Consider the following 21,432-nt stretch of genomic DNA (forward strand, 5'->3'; position numbering starts at 1 on the left):
ATTATGGTAGCAAAATCAAATGCTTCCTAACTAGGTCATACATAATTCACCAATCATATGTCATGATGTCTTTTGAATTCAGTACATCATAATTTGTTGCATACAGGTTCAAGAAATTCTTAGATCAAGGCAGAAGAGGAATGGGCAGACCGAGTATCGAATCCGTTGGAAAGGATTTGGCCCACAAGAGGATACGTGGGAGCCAGAGGAGAACTTGGTCTCCTGTGCAGACATCCTTGAGGACTTTAAGAAGAGACAATCGCACCAGCATTCAGACAGCAAGACTGTTGAAGGAAGCCGCAGTGACCGACTGACCAGTCAAGACAGTGATTCTGAAGCATCAACCACCAGAAATTCCACAGTGCTAACAAGAAGTCAAGTTTCCATTGAGACTCCTGGGCTGCTGAGAAGGAGCCTACGTGTACGACAGAGAAGTACACCCAAAGTTCAGAGAGTGCTTGGGCTTAAACACATGCCAACTGTCAGCAATCGTGATACTGTTGATGTCGATGATATCAATGACAAGGCAGAAAAGAGATTGGATTCAGTGAGTAATCATATATATATATTTTTTTTCATATATATATATATATATATATATATTTAATATATACTTTAACAATAATGTTTTAGATAAAGACATGACTTTGGGGTGTGTTTACTAACCACACCCATGAATTGCAAAGTAAGATTTTTTTAATGTCATTCTTTTTTGACTGAAAACAATTCAACTTTCTGAATAAGTTGTTCTTCTTGTCTTTAAAACAGTAGTGCAGGGGCAGATGTATTTTGTCATACATTTTTTTTTTTGTATATTCTTAATTGAATGAAGTTCAGCATCCTTTTTTTATTAAATTATTGTAACTAGAACACTTTCTCCTGATCTAAACACTGTATAGTATGTATACTCAGTACTTCACAGTATGCTGTAACATTAGCATTCTTTGATTTATTATTTCTATTACACTGTATATAAAACAGATACAACAATAGCATACATGGCCCATAGTCACACTTCAGTAGTGATGCACTACTATTTTTACACAAAAAACAACACATTAGAATGTCAAACAAAGTGACATGCAGGAGAATTCCCAGTAGACATAAGCAAGACTGAACCTCCAATTCATGTTCTTGATACTCTGTAACTAAAAGAAAATACATGTAGGGACAACTAAAACAAAACTGGTCCAAAAATCAGGCAACATTACTTCCTATCATCATGAATCTGCCAATGTACAGGCTGACGATGCCCTGCTGTCCCAGTGTCGTCCTGTCCAGTGCAACAAGTGGGCAGCGATCGCCGGCCTGGTGTGTATTCTGGTAGGAGTGGTTCTCCTGGTGTCCAAGAACTTCATAGACTGAGGAATGTAGCCAGCTTTGATGCACGTGCTTCCATTTACCAAACTTCGGTAATCATGCACCCAAAGTCAACCATTTCAGATCATCCAGTGGTGAAGATGCCAATGCTTTGTTGGCTAATGTCTACACTGCTTAAGTTTCAACCGTAGCATTATGAATACATTTCATCTTGATGGCATAGTTCCATCGTGGTAAATCAAGAGGTGTCATAAAAAGGCATTTCAGTGACCCTTATTTCCCTTTTTTAGGAGGGGAAATCTACAACTGGAGGTATATGTTGCCAGGGCAGATTTCTGATGTGCAACTAGCATTTTTGAAGAGTTGTTCAAGTTAATGATGTAGGCCTAATCACCTACCATGAGTCTTTATCACAGTCCAGGAGACAGACTGAATAATGATCAGGATTCACATGTTCATTATCATCAGATCATCACAGAATGTTGTAAAATACAGACTAGAGGAACTTTAAGTAGAGAACACATGAGATGTAACCAGTGCTCAAGAATGGCTGCGGTAGTAATTGTAATCCATACTCATTACATCCCAGGGACAGTCTCCTCAGGCAATGAGATAACCTTCAACAGATAGTGCTGTTTTACTGTCTAATCAAAGAGCTGTATCATCGCTGAACAGAGACAAGTTATCAAGTTGTCAGGAGGTCATTGAGGACTCCCTTTGCAACCTTTGCAATCAAATCTTATCAATTATAATCTGTATAACTATCTTATGTTTGAAGCCATCTTCAGATTTATTTGATTTTATCTACCTCTTGTTATTGCGTAGTTTTCATTTAATTTCTTTGGTTTGTTTGGGTAGTTTGGATCAATTATGTAGAATTAGTCCTCAACATATGGAAAAAAGCAAATGTGATATTTTTTCCCATAATGGATTGGGTGCTTTTCTTGTTCTTACCTCTGAGAGGTAGAGTAAACATTGCCAGATCTATGCAGCTGTGTTTATGTATTCATTTACAAACGGACAAGGCCTTTGCATGTGTGATTATTTATATGAAAGCTTCTGCTACAGTGTATTCTAAAATAATGATTTGTGGTGTACACAATAACTTGAATAAGTCAAGCAAGTTCAGTCTTTTTTCCTCTCTCTGTCTCTCTCTCTTCATCAAGCAAATAACCTAGCTATAGTTTAGCTAGTTAAATATGTATCTTCCTTTCTCCACTTGGGACTTGATTTCTACAGAGTTGACTATTCATGAAATCCATGTGTGTATAAAGAGTACTTCACATGATTATCTTCTAAGCTAAAACAAAATGTATACATTCATGTTGTCAAGCATAGTAGTATCCTGGAAAAGGTAGAAGAAATCAAAATGGATGAAATGAAAGTGATTAAGTGTGAAATGGACTTTTGTTCAGAGGATAGTAAAAGTTGTAGTGCAGGTATCGCCACAAGAGATTAAGAGTACACTGTATTCTCAAACACTCCTCATTTTACCTACTGACCAAGATTATACTCATTTTATCAAAAGTGTTAAACCATGTTCAAAATAATTTCTGTACCCAAGCCATAAAATCAAATTAACAGAATGGTAGACATTTTGTCATGCAGAGACATCAAATGGGACAGTTTTGAAGTACCTCACTTATAACTACAAGTAAGTCTATATCATGTCAAAATTAAATTTTACAGTGATTTGTGACCAGGTTTGTAGGATACAGATACTCTGTTTTGCAGTGGGTTGCAGCTTATGTCACTGTTTGTGAAATCTTGTGAAACTCTTAGATACTTTTTCTCACACTAGTTTCTACTTTGATGAAATCTTTACCCTGTTTAAATACACGTACATTCATGTGATTTTACTGTATACAGCTAACTTGTACATGGTGCAGAATTATACTTCCTTGCTCTGCTGTCTGTCTTCAGTTTTTTTCTGTGTGGGCAAACCATAACTGCCTTCATGTTTTATATCTGTAAATATTTATAAAAATGGCAATATATATCCATGAGTACTTCCTTTTTACATGTAAAGTGTAAATTCATGAACATAGACGTTCTGAATTTTATTTTGTATTCAGAATGATATATAACAAATGTTAACATGTGCCTTATTCAGCACACTGTCTTCAGGAATTTGTACAATCAGAGGAAGAGAAATGAAATATATTTTGCTTCTTGTGTTCTTTTGTACAGTATTAATAACTGTTGATGGCATGATGGATTATGACTTAATATACATATGTATGATACATTCAATATATATATATATATATATATATATATATAGAGAGAGAGAGAGAGAGAGAGAGAGAGAGAGAGATACAATGATTTCATTACCTCACAGCTCCACCATCTGTTTTCACCAAAAAAAAATATTGCAACTTTTTATTCAAATACAATGTAATCTAACAACTTTCCCCCTCAGAAGTCATTTTGCTGTGTTAGCATATCACTATCATGTGAAGAGTGGAACATAATCCAATTGGTATAAATTTTTGACAGTGAAAGTGAAATTCATGAAGATTTGCATAAAGGTCAATGGAAACACTAATGAGATGACATCACCATCCCCAATTTTGCATATGAGGTTGTAACCAATATTTCTAATTCATTAAAATATGTAAACCTTCAAATTCCAAAAACTTCATTTTATATGTAATACGAGTGAAGCGCTAGCATTTTTATTTACTAGTATTTTCAAAACCCTTCAAAGCATGATACCTGTAATACTGTATATTGATAATACACTTGTAAACTTTATTCCAGGTGGCTATTGTATAGGAGCTCTGTCGTCGTTCTTTTGCGTGATCTGAGTAATTTGTGATTTCCCAACCTGTTTTTCTATACATGTAGCTGTTGATCTTCTGTGATATTCCTCAACTCAACTAATTTGCACAACCATTGGTAGTTGCTGGGAAGGACCAGGCAGACTTTCTTGTTTTAATTGTGCATTACAAAACTCCTGTATTGCTGAATCACAGGCGGTGCTGTCAGCACATTTCAATTGCAGATCATTGCCGTTTCACTAGCTGATGTCCAGTTATGACATGCACAACTAGCCAGTTACCCACCAGCAATCACCACAGTCATCTTAACTTTGTTGTTTTCACTATTGTAATCACAGGATCACACATGCAGGAATCATGCAGATATTGACTTTGCTCCAGTTGTGACACTGACTTTTATCTATGAACATCACTCATTTACATCATGGCTCAGGATGAAACACCCTCACAAAAACTCACTTTGACTTCCAATCCTATCTAATTATTGACTTGTTACACTGGGTGGGGGAAAAAAAGATGTGTACATGTGCAGAAAAACAAGGAGAGCATATTGGAGTTGTATGAACCCCATGATAGTGTGGTGTAAGTTCGTGTTGTGAATTACGAGAAGACCACAGCCACACTGACTCTATCAATTAAATTCGCCTATATTTCATGTGAAAAGGACTCTACATTTTCAACTCCGCTGAAATCTTGTATGTGAATGTATGGAGGAAAATCAAGATTTTTTTTAGTTTTTTTTTTTTTTTTTGGGGGGGGGGGGGTGGTTCGAGTTAGGAGATTTTTGGCTCATGCACCTACAACTCAGGCAACGCATACTTTATATCCATCCATATATGAGTACACTTTACAACCTATGATCATATACACTTGCTACGTGAAATACACATACAAAGACTATTGGAAAATTCCTTGAAAGCTCATTTTAAGTGTTAAGATTGGAAGAAAACCTATAAAGATACTAAATTATCACATGATATTCCCATGTTCATTGCAAGAATGAGACCATAATATGAGAATACATGATTTTTTTTTTTTAAAGTATATACTTCACAATCCAGTGGATACCTTCTTATGACTAATCACGCAGTGATTACATTTCCACAGAACACATTCTGACATGCTGATGGATTTTCATTTTCCTGAACGAGGGGCACACAGCCTTAATAGACTGCAGAACATCAGATGGCAAGAAAGGACTGCTGTTAAAGGAATAGTCTCACAGCCTGCATGCATTTAACACTGAGTGAATCACTGTACATTGTACTGTATATGTATACTCTTCAGAGATGACCAAGAACTTTAAGGCCTGTATACAGTTTGGGAAATCACCAGATGCAGGGGAAAAGATTGATAAGTTGAAATCTAGAATGATTTAAAAAAAAAAACCTTCAAAAACAAAACAGCAATAATGCTTTTCTGTCATCAATACCAGTACTGTCGACTAAGTATGGTGTGCACTGCATTGGTAATTTCTGGCCATATATTCACCCATGCTACAAGTATTGCATTGGCTTTCACCACAAACAACCTGCAGCTGCAACATTTTTGCTTCAATTTATACAACATGTTACTTCACACAACCAATAGTGTGTGAACATTTCAGTCAGCAATTAAGACTACACAAACATGAGCATCAATATTTTGAGCACTCAACAGGGATACCTTGTTATAACAAGGACCAAAATTCATGACAATTACCTTGGTACATGTACATATCGGGTCTCTCACTATATCAGGCTACAAAAACAAAGAAATACAAAGAATTGGGACCTGCAAAATCAACTTGTTTTGGAAGGTTTTGTTATACATTGTATCTGACCTTGTTAAAAAAAGATTCCATTGTACCTTGATTGCTACATGCCATCAACTGGACAGGGGCTTTGGATCGAGTAAAAAGTTTCCAGGCACATGTATTAACTTGGTGTCTGTTACAGAGGTGACTTCAATTATTACCTATTATCACAAGCTGTATCTACCACTTAGGACTGTCACAATCTCTCTATGGTTCTTCCTTAAACCTTCAAAGACAAGCACATAAGGGCCTATTTCATAAAGAGTCACGACTGATCTTACGCTCGATTTATTGAGCGTAACTTGGCAAATCAATCCTGATCATAAGTCTGTGTAACAAAGATACCTATGCTTGATTTAATGCACAGATTTCATAGCAGGCAGATTAAGTGTAACTTTTTTTTATCAATCTTACAATCTTTCTTTAAGAAACGGGCCCCTGATATTTCTTCTTTTTTTTTTTACTTCAACTCAATCTATTCATATTTACAGTGTTTGTACATTGTATATGTGTACTTAATAGCCCAAAAACAGAACTGAAAGAAAAATGGTCTATTGTGCACATGGGGGAGTGAAGAAAAGAAGAAGAACTACAAATTAAATATGATATAGCACCTCTGTTTCTGAAACTTCTGTACACACAGTTCACATTGCTACTGTGTATTTCCTTTAACCCTTTCGCTGCTTTGTTTGCCAACTGATGTACATGCTGGAGTACTTTTTCCACCTACTGGCACAGGTGTCTAGAAAGTGATTGTCCATGAACGGAGTTAGAGATCAACTTATCTCCCCTTCCCCACTTCCCCCATCCTTACTGTGTCACCATGGCATTCCTGTAAGACTGAGGCACAGTGCTGCACCAGCATGGGCTGGCTAACTTTACAGCTAGGTCAATTTTGGATGGATTTCTGAATGCTGATGGCCAAGCTTGGCAAGTTAAGTACCTGGGCATATGAAAGTCTTCTAATGCTTGCCATGTCATTGCTGGTCACTCCGGTCTGATGCTGGTAAATCTGGTTAATGGCAGGACTCAAAGTAACTTGTTGCCTAGTGACCAGTGGCAATAAAAACAATCAATATACTACATCTTTTGCAAATGTGAGACTTGGGTAACCATGAGGCACAGATGTGTGGCAGGGAAAGGGGAATTATTGTATATGTTTGTTTTTGATAACAGCTGGAACGACAACCAAAATTTTGACTTGCAGCATCGTCATTGGAGGCACTGGAATAAACTAGAGATTTGTGTGAAAACTGCCTCATTGCAAATACAGTGTACTCCCGTTATCACGAACATGGTTATAAAGAAATTGCGGTTATAACGAAGTAAAAATTCAGACCACAATATCAGTTGCTCTATTTTTGTTTTCATTCTTTATTTGTTCGATTCTAACGAAATTTCGATATAACGAAAGAAAACTGCCAGTCCCGAGGGCTTCATTATAACGGGAGTCCACTGTACAGAACCATAGATGCTTCTTTGTTCTACATACTTTGCCACATATTCTTACAGTGGGTGCCCCTAAATCCTTGCATTAAGGTTGGTTCCTGTAATATGCCTGCACACACTAGATCTTCATGACTCATTTATACCTGCCAACTCCGAAGCTCATCAAATAAGAACACTTTGGGGGGTAACAGTTGACAAATAATTTTATTGTCGATTTCCCACACTTGCCTATGCACGATTGTTCATGAAAATAGGAGAACATCTGATAAAATCGAAATAATAAAATTCATCTCTCCTGTTAAAAAGATGAGTATTTATCTGGAATGGATACAGTAGCAGGTATACTCATTTGCAAGATAAAGTTTTTGCTGCTACGTATTCACATATACACTTTACATCTTTATTCACAGATCATACACTGCGCATTGTCTCTGATGTCAAAAGTAATCTGGTAATGGTATGCAAATTGTTAGGTGGGTTTTTCGGGAGGATAAAAAAGGTAAAGGAACTGGAGTCATTTGCATTAGGGTCATTCCTTCTAACTTCCATCAGAGCTGTATCAACATTTCACTTTCACTTTCTACCCTGTACTCATAATGTCATCACATGGTGCAGCTAAATGGTTTCAAAACACAAAGATGACAATATCTACATAAACCCACCTTTCCTCTCATTCACTATAAACCTTACACTGAGCCATCCAATATCATATCCACACCATCTATAGATAGTTTGAATGTGATCATTAGATTGATGGAATATATTTGTCATCAGCATGCATTATTTTTTTATAATGTATACTGTGTGAGCCATTAACCAATATTCCAGGTCCTGTCAGCAACTTTTACAACACATTTGGAATCAGCAAGATGTCTCAAAGACAGCACAAATAGAATTGCATGATTGTATTTATCATTACCAGTGAACCACAGTTTTTAAGACATCAGGAATGTCCCTCATGTACTTGATACTGCTGACTCTTCCATGACTCTACAGTCCTGTGGAAAGAGGCCACTTCCAGACAACTTTCTCTCAGGATGCAAGCTTTGAGCAGAGCAGCATCTACCAAACAGCACAGAATTCTGCACTCAGTCGCAAACATATTCTGCCAGCCCCTATGGCATCACCGCAGGGGGGCCTGACATTGAGATGGGGATGGGGAGGTCACTAGGGCAAGGTGCAGGGGTCACTGATTGTGCTGGTGAGCTGTATGATCGGCCACCCTCGAGTCCAAGTCGTTGGGCCATCGTAGCAGAGGCACCCTGTTCTGCGTCGGTCCACTCCGAGGTGGCTTCAGTATAAGCTTGCCCGTCTGGAAGGCAAGATGAAACAAGTGATTTTACGGGGTGATTTGCCATGTTCAAGCATTTGAAAAATTGCTGAACAATTAACAGCATACTGCACAGGTGAGTGGATAGTACAGTTAAATGGTTCATCAAATGGTTCAAAATCTAATACCAGTGCATTAAGTCTGAATGGGCATTTCTTCATCTCATCAACAAAAATCCAATGTTTAAATGATCTATTGAAAATAACTAGCAATAATCAGTACACAAATAAGTCAGTGACCCTTCTAACTTTGTTTAGAAACCTTATATATACTTAAAAGAGTGTAATGATGACATTTTATTTTCATTACTTATCTGATTATCAGTATTTTATTGAGCACACAGTATGAAATATTCTACCAACACACCTTTACAATTCATTATGTGGATTGCTAACTTGTCTCAGTAGAGGTTAAGTTCACCTTGCACAGGGTCAGTCTAGGACAGACCGACAATACAATGATGGAGTGTACTTACATCATCACAGGACATATTAAAATTGTCTAGAACATTCCTGCACCTTGCTGTTATTCTGAGATGAAAAAAAGAAAAGAAAAGAAAAAGTATTGACTGTCAAGGAAATGCAATGCACTGTGTGTGGAGGTGATACCATTGTCACAATGGGTTAGTACCCCTAGTGAAACCACAGGTTCAAGGGCAAAATTACCAGTATGCCATTCTGTGTTCACAGTTGCCCGTAGTAACTGAAGTAAAACCAAATGGTAGAGATTTCATCTACTTGGACATACAATGAAAGAAAGTTATGGAGGTTCAAAGTATAGTTCTTGTCAAATACTGACATCAGTTACAATGAAACATGCAAATTAGATTAAGACAGTATGTCGAGGATATGAAGGATACAAGCGCATGTATAAATGATACTTTGACTGCACTTCAAAAAAAGGAAATTTTCTGAAGGTCTGAGTACAGGTCAACGGCAGACTTATTAGGCATTGATAGAGTCACCTCAACTTGCCTGTTATATGCTTGAGTTTGGAGAAACTCTTTACCATCTTCTGTTTGTTCTGTCTCTGTCATTCAAATATAATTTTAATATGAAGCAGAATTTCCATTTAGCTTGCTTACAGTATTCTATATTTGAGTTTGGAAAAACACCTTAACATTCCTGCTTGATTTGTCGCTGTCATCCCAGACTGATTTGATTTGAATATGAAGTGGAATTACACTTTCGTATCTATTACATAGGAACAAAGCAAGGCAGAGACGAGGGTGGTCTTTGCATAGTTATGTGTCTCACATGCAAGATTCTTTTTAACTATCACTGGAATGGTAGTAATGCTCTTTTAAAGCTATCAATCAGACAGTCCCGGGACTGCATATTCCAGGGTGACATTCTTTCTTCAAGACATCTTGTTTCGGAAGACAACAATCATTCCTCACCTTGATACCCTGTGTATATTATGACTAATGAGTACATCTACAAAATATCATAATCTCCATATATCTCAATGCATAAGTTTCTTTGGGGCATTGCTGCAGATATATTTGCTATGTATTGGCTTGCATAATGGCAATTATACAATACATGTACTGTATTTCTTGAGCTACATGAGTTGGAGACTTTTTGTTCCGTTTCTTGTTTGGATTTTTGATTTGGGGGGGGGGGGGGGGGCGGGGGGTAGCTGTCTTCTTTTTTAACGTGTACCAATGCTTTTATTGACAAATTGAATAAAGAATTACATGCAGTATGTTGCCTTGAATGGTTTACAAGACATACATTCATTGAATATCCTTTGACTGAAATGGTACCAGCAGTTGTTGAGAAAAAAAAAAGAGGACAGAAAGTGAAATGTAACAAATTAGATTTTAAAACGCACAGGTAAAAGGATACACTGCTGGTGAAAAAACTCTTTTGTGAATACCACCCATACAGAGGAGAATCAGAGCTGAACAACTGGTGGCAAAAAAAGGATGGTTCCATAGTGACTGAAGAAACGAGACCTGTGAAATAGGGCAAAACATAGATATTCATCAATATGTGTATGAGCTGTATGAAACAAAAAATATATATTTCTTGTGAATAGACCTCTAAAGGCATATTTTTAAGCAAAAACTGAATTTGCAATAACTGCACAATAACAATTGTCATTTCAAATCTTATGTTTTTGGACATCAGTAGAACCAAGGAGGTACATACCTCCCTGGCAGAGCACATTTCAAATGTGGGTGGCTTTAGTTCTACCCTTTTTCTTTCACTCTCTCTCCCTCTCTATCCTAGCTGTAAGAGAAACGATGCCTGTGATTGCATAGGGCAAATTGTTCAGGGAATTTAAAAATAATGATCATATTGGTGATACGAAAAGGTACATACAAGGCTAAAAAGGGACATTCATTCACATATTCTGGAGAAAGTTCATTTGGTTGCAAGTCTGTTTATCCTATTGAACACTGTTCAATGACACTACCACAGTCGTACTTCCGGCCATTACCACTGGTTAAATTCACAAAATATTAAAGGCAGCCGATCGCCATCCCTAATGGTACGTAAACTCCGAACGACCGAAGTTTGTCCATGCAATTGCGCAATGCTACCACTGAGACAAGTGTGTGTGTGTGCGTGTGTGTGTACGCATCATACACAAACATTGTCACCGCGAGCTGCGGTGATTGGAAGAGAGAGGCCAGAAGACGCTGCGGCGTGTGTGTGTGTGTGTGTGTGTGTGTGTGTGTGTGTGCGTGTGTGTACACGTACGCATCATACACAAATATTGTCACCGCGAGCTGCAGTGATTGGAGGAGAGAGGCCAGAAGACGCGTGGCTCTTTCGGCCTCTCTTCATGTGCATGCGCACTGAGAGTGTGCGTCCATTCGGAAGCTCTCGTGGCTCGCTGGGACAGCCATTTTGGGTTAGGAGATAAGCACAGGGAGCTCTCTTGTAGCCTACCGTATTTTCTTGGTTCTAGGAACACTACCCCCTGGAAAACCACCCTCCGGATAACTACCACCCGGATAATTACCCCCCAGGACAATTCCCCCCTAGGGCAACTACCCCCCCCGGACAACTACCCTCCAAGGGCAATTACCCTCCAGGGTAATTACCCCCTAGGACAACTACCCCCCCCCCCCCCCCCCCCCCCCGGACAACTACCCTCCTAGGGCAATCACCCCCTTGGGCAATTCCCCCTTAGGAAAACAACCCCCTGGATAACTACCCCTCGGATAACTACCCCTGGATAACTACCCCCTCGGATAACTACCCCCTGGATAACTACCCCCCGGAAAACTACCCCCAGGGTAACTACCCCCCGGAGAACTACCCCCTGGATAACTACCCCCCGGAGAACTACCCCCTGGGTAACTACCCCCAGGATAACTACCCCCCGGATAATTACCCCTCGGATAATTACCCCCCGGATAATTACCCCCAGGATAATCACCCCCCCCCCCCCCGATAACTACCCCCCCCCCCTCCAGATAATTACCACCAGGATAATTATCCCCAGGTTAATTACCCCCTCCTCCGAAAACTAGACCCCAGATAACTGCCACCCGATAACTACCCTCTCCGATGACTTCCCATGGATGATTACCCCGGATAAATAGGCCTACAACTCCCCCTTCCCTATAACTAACAAGAGGAAAATTACCCCCAGGACAGTGCACCACGCCAATTACCCCCTGGGTAACTACCTCCCGGGTCATGATTGCCCCCACCCCCACCACCAATCTTACTTTTAATAAAAAGAATATCATTACTACAGGAAACGAAGTTCTTTGTATTATTTGCCAGGAATCACGGAGATGCCATACTGATACATCATCTTATGAAAACAACATCTTAAGGATTTACGATTCGTATCGTTTGCATTTAGGACGATTTATGTACAAGCTTAATTTCTCCCTCTGTATTTTGACTCTATGTTTATAAAAAACGAAGCTGTCCCTTCATATCTTACCCGGTAATCCAGTAAATGTCAATGCCTTTAACCAAAACTATTTTCGCTAAATCTGTATTTTCTTTTACTGTGCCGAAATTTTGGATTTCTCTTGATAGTATAGTATAAAAAAAAGTTTTAAGTTTGAATGCCTTTACCATTGAACTAAAGACATTTTGAAGAAATGTTACACTTCAGAATGAGTTAAACTTTTTGCAATATTTTCTTAACCACAATCGTCTATCGTTTACCACAACTCCATGTTACACTTCTTTATTTTGAGGAGCTTATATCTCATGCCTCACGTGCCCTGGTTTTGACCCATCATCTTCCTCTTCCCTCTCGCTTTTCTCTGTCCACCGTGAAGGAAGTCTATTCCTGTCATTCATAACTCACCTTTCCTCTTTCTCTCATTACAAGGGATTTATCTCGTATGTGTTCATGTGCAGTGCACTCCCATTAAAACGAAATGCTCAGGACCGGCAGTTTTTTTTTTTTTTTCGTTTTAGCGAAATTTCGTTATAACCGAACAAATGTAATATGCAATGTATAACGAAAAGAAGGAAACCACGCATAAAAAATTATGTTTGTTGAATCCTCATCATACGCTGGAAAGCTATGTGAAATGGGAGATTACCTTTTTAATTTCGTTTAAATATTACATTTTAAAAAGAGCATAAAGTTGTTTGTGTGTTTGTGTTGTCACACATGTGTAGAAAATGACGGTGTACGATTCGGTTACAGTTCGCTATTCCAAAGGTTCTTTTCTTACTAAAGTACGTTACTCCGAAGGCTCCTTATTCCGAAGTTTCGCCATCCCCGGGATTCCGATGGTTTGTTTATGTGAAGGTTCGCATTTCCGCAGAATCATTATTCCGAGAGTTCATAATTTAGATCAAAATAATATATCGTTCATTTTCCGAAGGTTAGTTGATCTGAAAATGAAATGAGGTTCGTCATTCTGAAGGTTTATAATAAAAAAAAAAGAGAGAAAGGTTCACTATTCAGAAAGTCCGTTGTTCCGAAGGCTTTTTCATCCGAAAATGAAATAAGGTTCGTTATTCCGAAGAAATTTTGTTAATGAAAAAAAAAATGAGAAAGGCTTGTTATTTCGAAGATTTATTTATCTTAAGACGATTATAAGAATTGCCATTCTTAAGTTTTGTTCTGTATACTCTCCTTTTTCCACCATGGATTAACGATACTTTTTGTAATGTTCCGATGAACGAACGTTTTGAATTCCTGTCATTTTCGGACTAACGAACCGTATAAGAATAAGAATAAGGACTATATTTTATTATCGGATTAACGAACCTTTGGAATAACGCCAAAATATGCTTAATAACAAACCCTCTTTCATTTCCGAACTAACGGACATTCAGTTGTATCAGAATCTGTGTGTTTTGTATTAAAGGACTTCGGAACAATGAAACAAACCTTATCTGAATTCAGATTATTGTATTACAATAACGCAAGTTCCCCTCGGAAACTGTGCGTGATACACGGGAGTGAACATTCAATGATGCGTTCGCTCATGCAGACTGAGATGCTTTAAAAATGCTTGTTCCGCTATGCATTTTCGAATGCGATCCGCATTTCGTTATAACGGAGCACATTTCTTTTGTTTTTCTTTGTCAGTGGCGCTCAGAAAAGACTTCGTGATAACGAAAATTTTGTTATAACCGTCTTCGTTATAAGCGCATTTTGTACCATAGACTTTAATGGCGATAATTTTGGGACCAGAAGTTTTGCTTCGTTATGACGAAATTTCGTTATAACCGTGTTCGCTGTAACGGGAGTGCACTGTATCTTTATTTGTGTACTTCGTCTCTGTCTTAATGTGCTTTCTTTGTATTGTTTCATCAATTTTGTAACTATTTTACTGTTATACCGTTAACGCTCATTTCAGAATTGCCCTACTGCATTATTGGGCATTATCAACTAGTATATCAAGGATGTGGAAAGAGATTGTCACCTCCTTGGTATGATCACCGCAGAGCATTACCTCCCTTGACAATTACTCCATATTAAAATTAGGCTCCAAACAATCACCCCTCTTACAATAACTCTCCCCCAGAAAAGTATGTCTCTCATTGTTATTTTCGAACAACGTTTGCTATTTGAATTGAAAAAAAAAAAAATATCATCTGGTTTTGGTCGAGACCTAACTTCAGGTTTTAAACATCTTTTGGGTGAAATAATTAGAAACCCCTTACGAAATATTAAAGAGCATGTTATTCCAAGAAGGATTCAAGTTTTCGTGAAAAAAAAAATACTCTTGAAATGGCCGGGATAAAACAGAGCAGCCCTATAATGTAAAAAGGATTCTGTCAACTACAACTCTCTATAGATCTATTCAAAAAGAGGTTGCAGGACAAAAGACTTTGTTAACAACTAGGGGTGTTTTGAAAAAAAAAAAAGAAATACCGTTAAACTCGTAATATTTTACTCTTTCTAATGAGACTAACTTATATTTGAACTGGATTTCCTCTAAAAGTGTCGAGAACATTTAATTTGAAAACTAGCACAATTCTATTTGTATGTAAAACAAGCTGTAATTTTACTCTTATGACAGATTAGGGCACCGTTTGATAAAAGTTGCCAGTTATGACATCTTGTTAGTCTCTAATAATTTCAATAAAACCATGGGTTCTGCTCGAGTCACTGACTTGTTACCATGGACCTGCTTTGATCGACCTCCAACGATTGGTAATTGTGTGGAACTGACAGCTTGTCAGGACTGATAACTTTCATAAAACCGTGCCCGGATCCTATCAGAAATTATGGCTTTATATCGAAGGGTCCCTCTCTAATGTTAAGGGAATATGAATTGCAGTGAAATCAACTCTCCTTTTCTTATGTTTGTCGTCTAATGTGTTATAACGGTAGAAAATGACAAGCCAAAAGAGTAAATGTGACCGTGCACCTCAAAACGAACATAAAGTCGCACACACTGATTTTGCGTGAGGACTGAAAATAAGTGAAATGGGTCAACCTAGCCGAACTTGACTTTTTCATATTTTCTGAAAGAGCGGGTCTTCTTTTACATTATGCTAAAATTTGGTATTATAAAATGGGCAGGAAAGTGTGTTTTCTTAGCAGTTTATCTCAAACATTTTTGGTAGAATAATGTGATTAGGCGTGTCTTTAGAATCCCTTTTTCATTTCTGAAAAACCTTGTCCACACTCTTCACTTTCAACTCTAATAACTTTTGAAAGGATAGTGCTACTGCTTTGAAAATTGGCATTAATTATGGACAGAATGTGTTAATGAGGCATGCTTAATTTCAGTTTAATCTGATAATCCCTTCATTGTTGTAAATCTGGTGGTTTACTTCCTGTTTTTTGTCCCATTCATCGCACAGCCAGCACGGTTTGGTAAAGATTAAGCGCTTGAATAGACACTGTACTTCAGAGCCTCTTTTCTCAGTTCCCACTTTTCCTGAGTTTGTGCTTTCTTTTCAATATTTAGATAGGTTAGGAGAGTCCATTTGATTTGAGTTATACATCATTTTAAAGCTTAAGGTCTGCTCTTTTAGAATATGGTCTTAACTATAAAAATTCATATCTGGCGACTTTTTGTTTGTTTTGAGGTGCAGGGTCACAAATGATGACAGTGTAAGAGAAAGGTGCATCTTCTGATATGGTGTTATGAACTTATGGAAAAATTACAACGGGTGGTAACTTTCGGGGGGCGGGGAGGGAGGGTTGTCCAGTAGGTAAGTATCAGGAGGGGGCGGTTCGAGGTATGGTTATGGGGGGGGGGGGTAGTAATCCGGGTGGTAGGTATCCTGGGAGTAGTTATCCGGGGAGTAATTATCCGGGTGGTAGTTATCCTGGGGGTAGTTATCCGGGGGGTAGTTATCCGGGGGGTAGTTATCCGGGGGGTAGTTATCCGGGTGGTAGTTATCCTGGGGGTAGTTATCCGGGGGGTAGTTACCCAGGGGGTAGTTCTCCGGGGGGTAGTTATCCAGGGGGTAGTTATCCGGGTGGTAGTTATCTGGGGGGTAGTTATCCGGTGGGTAGTCATCCAGGGGGTAGTTACCCAGGGGGTAGTTATCCAGGGGGTAGATGTCCTAGGGGTAATTGCCCTTGGGGGTAGTTGCCCTAGGAGGGTAGGTGACCGGGTGGTAGTTGTCCTAGGGGGTAATGGCCCTGGAGGGTGAATACCCTAGGAGGGTAATTGTCCAGGGGGTAGTTGCCCTAAGGGGGAATAGACCTGGGGGGTAATTATCCGGGTGGAAGTTATCCGGAGGGTAGTTGCCCAGGGGGTAAGTGCCCGGATACGATTTTCGCTGACCCATTGAGCCAGCGCTATTCTCATTCGGGGGTCACTACATTTGATACAGAATGGGGGAGGCAGCGTGTTGCGTTCGTCTCCGTGCCGCACAAACCACTCGCCACGACTGAGTGTCTTTAATCTGATAACCACTGAATTACAAATACTGTTATTTGCCACTTCTTACAAAAAAAAACAAAACAAAACAAAACAAAAACCATATATATATATATACACTACAGTATGTCTTACAGCAGAATAGGGACAATATTCCAGTAACACTGGAGGAACATTCCTAGAAATGTTCAAGGACACTCCCCTCACCTTTGAGGTCTCTTCATCCAGGAGCCAGTAGCATGCGCCATAGATAGTACAGATTGCCACCAGAAAAAGAACAACTAGGGAGACAAAAACATTTTTTTTTTTAAGAATACATGACAGTAAATCTGTATCATTTGGCAGGTTCATTATCATGTACAATTTATCTATTCAAAATCAAACAAATACTTATATGGGAGACATCTCCTTTGTACATCACATTTATTCTCATTTAGTAAACTAAGCTGCCATTCATCATGATTGCAAGTTTCATGGCAACCTAGACTTAATGTCAAGAATGTGGAGAAATTAAGCAGAACTCATTCTCTCAGTGGCAAAGTTATCATTACACACACAAACACACACACACACACACACACACAATATACATTGTCCCTTTGTAAATTCACATCACTGAGAAAAAAAAACCTTTAAAAATGTACCTTCCGAATAATGAAATAGCGTGACCTTCCCAGTAACATGGCAGTTAAGATTCAGGGGCCTGGTTAGTTCCAGTACACATGTACAAGGTCTTTAATCCTAAGACTTGATTATTATACCATGGACGTACCACATGCATGGACTACAGAGACTCCAACTCCATCTCCCGCCGAAAACCCAATTTTGCAAAATCTCCCGTTCTCCCGCTTGAGATCTAATTTTTCCCGCCCTGGCTCTGTGTCTCCCGTTGGAAAGGATTTCTTACTTATTGCTATTGTATGTTGAAAAAAATAAGCCTTAAATAGCACCAGAGAGCATCTAGAACCCTAGGAACTTCGCGCTTCGCACACGTCAACTTGGAGTCTCCCGTTTGCTAGGGGTTTCAGGCGGGAGAATCTCCAGATCAGAAGGTGCTTTGGGTTGGAGTCTCTGGGACTATGAACGGAGATCTTTCTTTGATCCCATCATCACTACCGCCACCTGATAATGTGCATCTTAATGAGTACATTCAGACGTGTGGACAATGACGATTGTGTAATAGTGCATCGTCACTGATAAAAGAACTGTTTCCCTCATGTCGGTCCTATTTGGCCGAGGTGCCTTTTCAAACTCAACTGCCTTTGAATAAACACCAATGATGGGGAGCAGCAAACCTCAAACAAGGACAAGCTTTGCATCACAAAATTGGTAAATAGAAGCGGACACTTGTGGCCACGCATGTAACGTCCCTGAATTTACAAAGGGACAATGTACATTGTGTGTGTGTGTGTGTGTGTGTGTGTGTGTGTGTGTGCGATGAATGTCCATATGTGTGGTAGGTCCATGATTATACTAACTGTTTATGTGCACATGCCCTTTACAATTATTTCACGTACATTGCAATTTGCCAAACTATTAACTGTCACATTGTAACACAGATAATAAACAAACACCAGAAACATCCATAATTAGATTTTGATTTCACAAACTCTGAAAGGAACACTCAGTAAAAGGTATTTAGATGATTGACATATTCTTTGTAATGCCATTTCATAAGTACTGCAAGTCAGTTTCAAGACATTCATGCTAATGAAGAAATGCTAGCTGATGTGTTTAAATGACAACAATGAGCACTTGTATGGCACCATATTTCTGTTTCACATAAAGAACAAAAGTGCAGACTCCTCCTAATGGGTAAAGGGAAAAAGTAGCTAAGGATTTTCACTATTCAGTGACATGATTTGTTTCATGGTGTAAGGTTTTTTTGTTTATTTTTTGTTTTGTTTTGTTCCTTTGTTTGTTTGTTTTTTAATGTCTATGTCAATTTTGCAGAGTTTGTGCTTACCTGTCCATTTCCATGCATATGGGCGCACATATGCCACCACTTCCATCAGTCTCTGCTCGAAAGCTTTCAGGTCTGCAAAATCTAGCAAGCACAATGGACACAAAATGTCAGTTAATACAGTAAAATGCAAAAGTTACATTTCACGCTTTGTACTTCTGTTGACATATACATGTTTTCCCCCCCTTCATTTTATTCTTTTTTTGATGTTTGGTGGAGTTTGTGGACTTCCCCCTGGTTTTATGCACATTATGTCATGCCAAACATCTCTAAGATAAACTTAACCTTCAAGTATGTTACAAAGTAAAAGTACATGTAGATGGTTCTATTCTTACAACAAAATTTGTGTATTAACTTTATTGTGCCCAGAGCTGACAAAATCAAAAGAAGTAAAAATAAGACCAGGGCTTTCAGGGGAGGATGTAGGTAGGATTCTACTTCTGGGAAGCCTTTGCCAACAGCTGCTAAACTAGGATGGCTGGTATGTTGTGTGATGTGATTGTATGCAATCGTGTTGGGAACAGAAAAGTGATCTAGTTCTTGTGAAAAAAAAAAAAAAAAATCATCTTCATCATCATCATCATCAGTATATGCAACTAGTAATTGCATGCACAAACAAAAGAAAAAATGTGCAAGTAAAATCAAGGACAAGGGCATCATTATTCATATTATTGATGCAATTTTATGTATATTTTACATGCACCAATAGGCCCATCCCTGTTTTAATGTACATTACTTAACATAGTTCAATCTAACCAGTTGGTACCCTAGGGCTAGCCGCTAGGGTTTTAAAGAAGGATTATGGCTATGGACGGCCAGTAAAACAGGGGATTACCTAACTGCGACCAGCCCGAAGCTTTCACAGTATACATAACTGTGTACAACTTCAACTTCAAGGAGTGCACTGGGGTGAGGGATTTTACCCAACTGATCATTGCATCTTCCTAGACCTAGTACCAAGGCTAGCTAGGTGGGCTCTATTACACACAGCCCAGTCGCTGTAAAAAGTGGCTGTGCCTGCTGTGTGTGCGAAGCTCAGCGTCTGATCGGGCTAGGTAGTATGGTTGGGTGTTCATAATACCGGACACCTAACATTTTTCTATCAATAGAAACGTGAAAAATCTCACAATTTGCCTGAAATTTTACTCACGTGTGGAGAAAATACTCCGGATTCACAAGCGCGCACTGAAAATGCGATATGAGGTACGCGCTCTTAGATAGCGGCTTCGAACGCATGGGGTGTCATTTTTTCCGCACTCAGTTGCCCTGCTCATTTCAACCGACCACCCTGACAATACGTATTAAGGGCACTTAAATGCGTTTTTTCGACAGGCCGCTGTTTTTTTCAAGCCGTCATTTTTTCCCAATAATATTTGAATATATTTTGAATCCTTCGATATTACTTTTGAAGGACTGTTTGATGAATTTGACTTGATTTTCATAAGGAAACTTTTCATCGTAATTGAAATAAATTAGATGAGTCGGTTTGTTTTTTCACATTCATTTCTCGTTTCTGCATCAACTCGTACGGTCGTAGCTGGCGACAAAATGTTTGTGTCATGTGTATGTGTAACGTGTGTGCACGATCGTACAAGCGGCGGTGACAATTTTGCGGTCAAAATCATCAAATTTATTACGGAAGGATACTCTACATCTAACAACGAGTCAGCAAAGGTAGGCCTAGTTATATGTAGTTACACGATAAACCTTATTAGATTTTGCTAAATTTCGGTAATTTATAGGGAATACTTAGTTGTTTTCGCCACATTTTACTCGGTAGCGTAGCCCAGTGAAGAATCGAACACCATTGCGCGTAGTCCCATGTGTACATTTTCTTTCTGTACTACGTACGTGGTGCCCGGTGGGCTCTATCTTCTCGCCCGAACAATTACTGTGTAGCTGTGGTTGCCCTTCTGTAACCGTTAATCATTAGACGACTTTAATAACGCATCGCAATTTCCCCATTCATTTTGTTAGGCCTGCTCAATCGTAGCCCAGTTTAGTTATGTAGCAGAGGAGTATGAATACAAACGCTGTCAAAATACATTCACCAGCACATTATCCAACACGTGGGACTATTCATTTAAAGCTCTCGCACTCTCTCGCACGACGTAATACACTACACTGGTATCTCTCTGCATACCCATTTCAATGTTAGTGACAGAATAACTACGGATGGCTTAGAGAAGTATAGCGTGAATTACTAGTAGCAAATTTCCCTTGTGATCCAACTAACCTTCTGTCTGCACCTGCTCGACGGACATGTTGGAATTCATCGGATAAGCTTAACCCGAAAAGATAACTTTTTCTTGCTGTTCCACAGGATGTAATGAGGGTATTCACGTTTTCCGGGCCGTGTACAGTACAGGGGTATACGTAGCTGAACAGGTTTGCAGTCACGTGCATAAGATGCAGTGTCTAGAGCACAGAACTCATACTCCGCGTGGTCCGGTCTAGAGTACAAGTTAGGGCCGGGGGGGGGGGGGGGGGGGGGGGGGGGGG

The 21,432-nt window shown here is 39.1% G+C and overlaps 1 protein-coding gene across 1 annotated transcript; it reads right to left on the reverse strand.

Annotated features, from left to right (window-relative positions):
- Nucleotides 1-4,754: 4,754 nt before the first annotated feature.
- On the reverse strand, nucleotides 4,755-21,293 carry LOC139729751 (nuclear envelope phosphatase-regulatory subunit 1-like). The gene is made up of 6 exons (XM_071640684.1): nucleotides 21,167-21,293; nucleotides 18,934-19,014; nucleotides 17,175-17,248; nucleotides 10,528-10,637; nucleotides 9,153-9,207; nucleotides 4,755-8,659 (listed from the first exon to the last, which is right to left on the reverse strand). The coding sequence occupies exons 1-6, from the start codon at nucleotides 21,204-21,206 to the stop codon at nucleotides 8,534-8,536; spliced, it is 486 nt and encodes a 161-aa protein (XP_071496785.1). The 5' UTR covers nucleotides 21,207-21,293; the 3' UTR covers nucleotides 4,755-8,533.
- Nucleotides 21,294-21,432: the final 139 nt, after the last annotated feature.

Source organism: Diadema antillarum, unplaced genomic scaffold (assembly GCF_040938485.1).
Source record: "Diadema antillarum isolate AM-2024a unplaced genomic scaffold, OU_Dant_1.0 seq00000263_RagTag, whole genome shotgun sequence".
NCBI lineage: Eukaryota > Metazoa > Echinodermata > Echinoidea > Diadematoida > Diadematidae > Diadema > Diadema antillarum.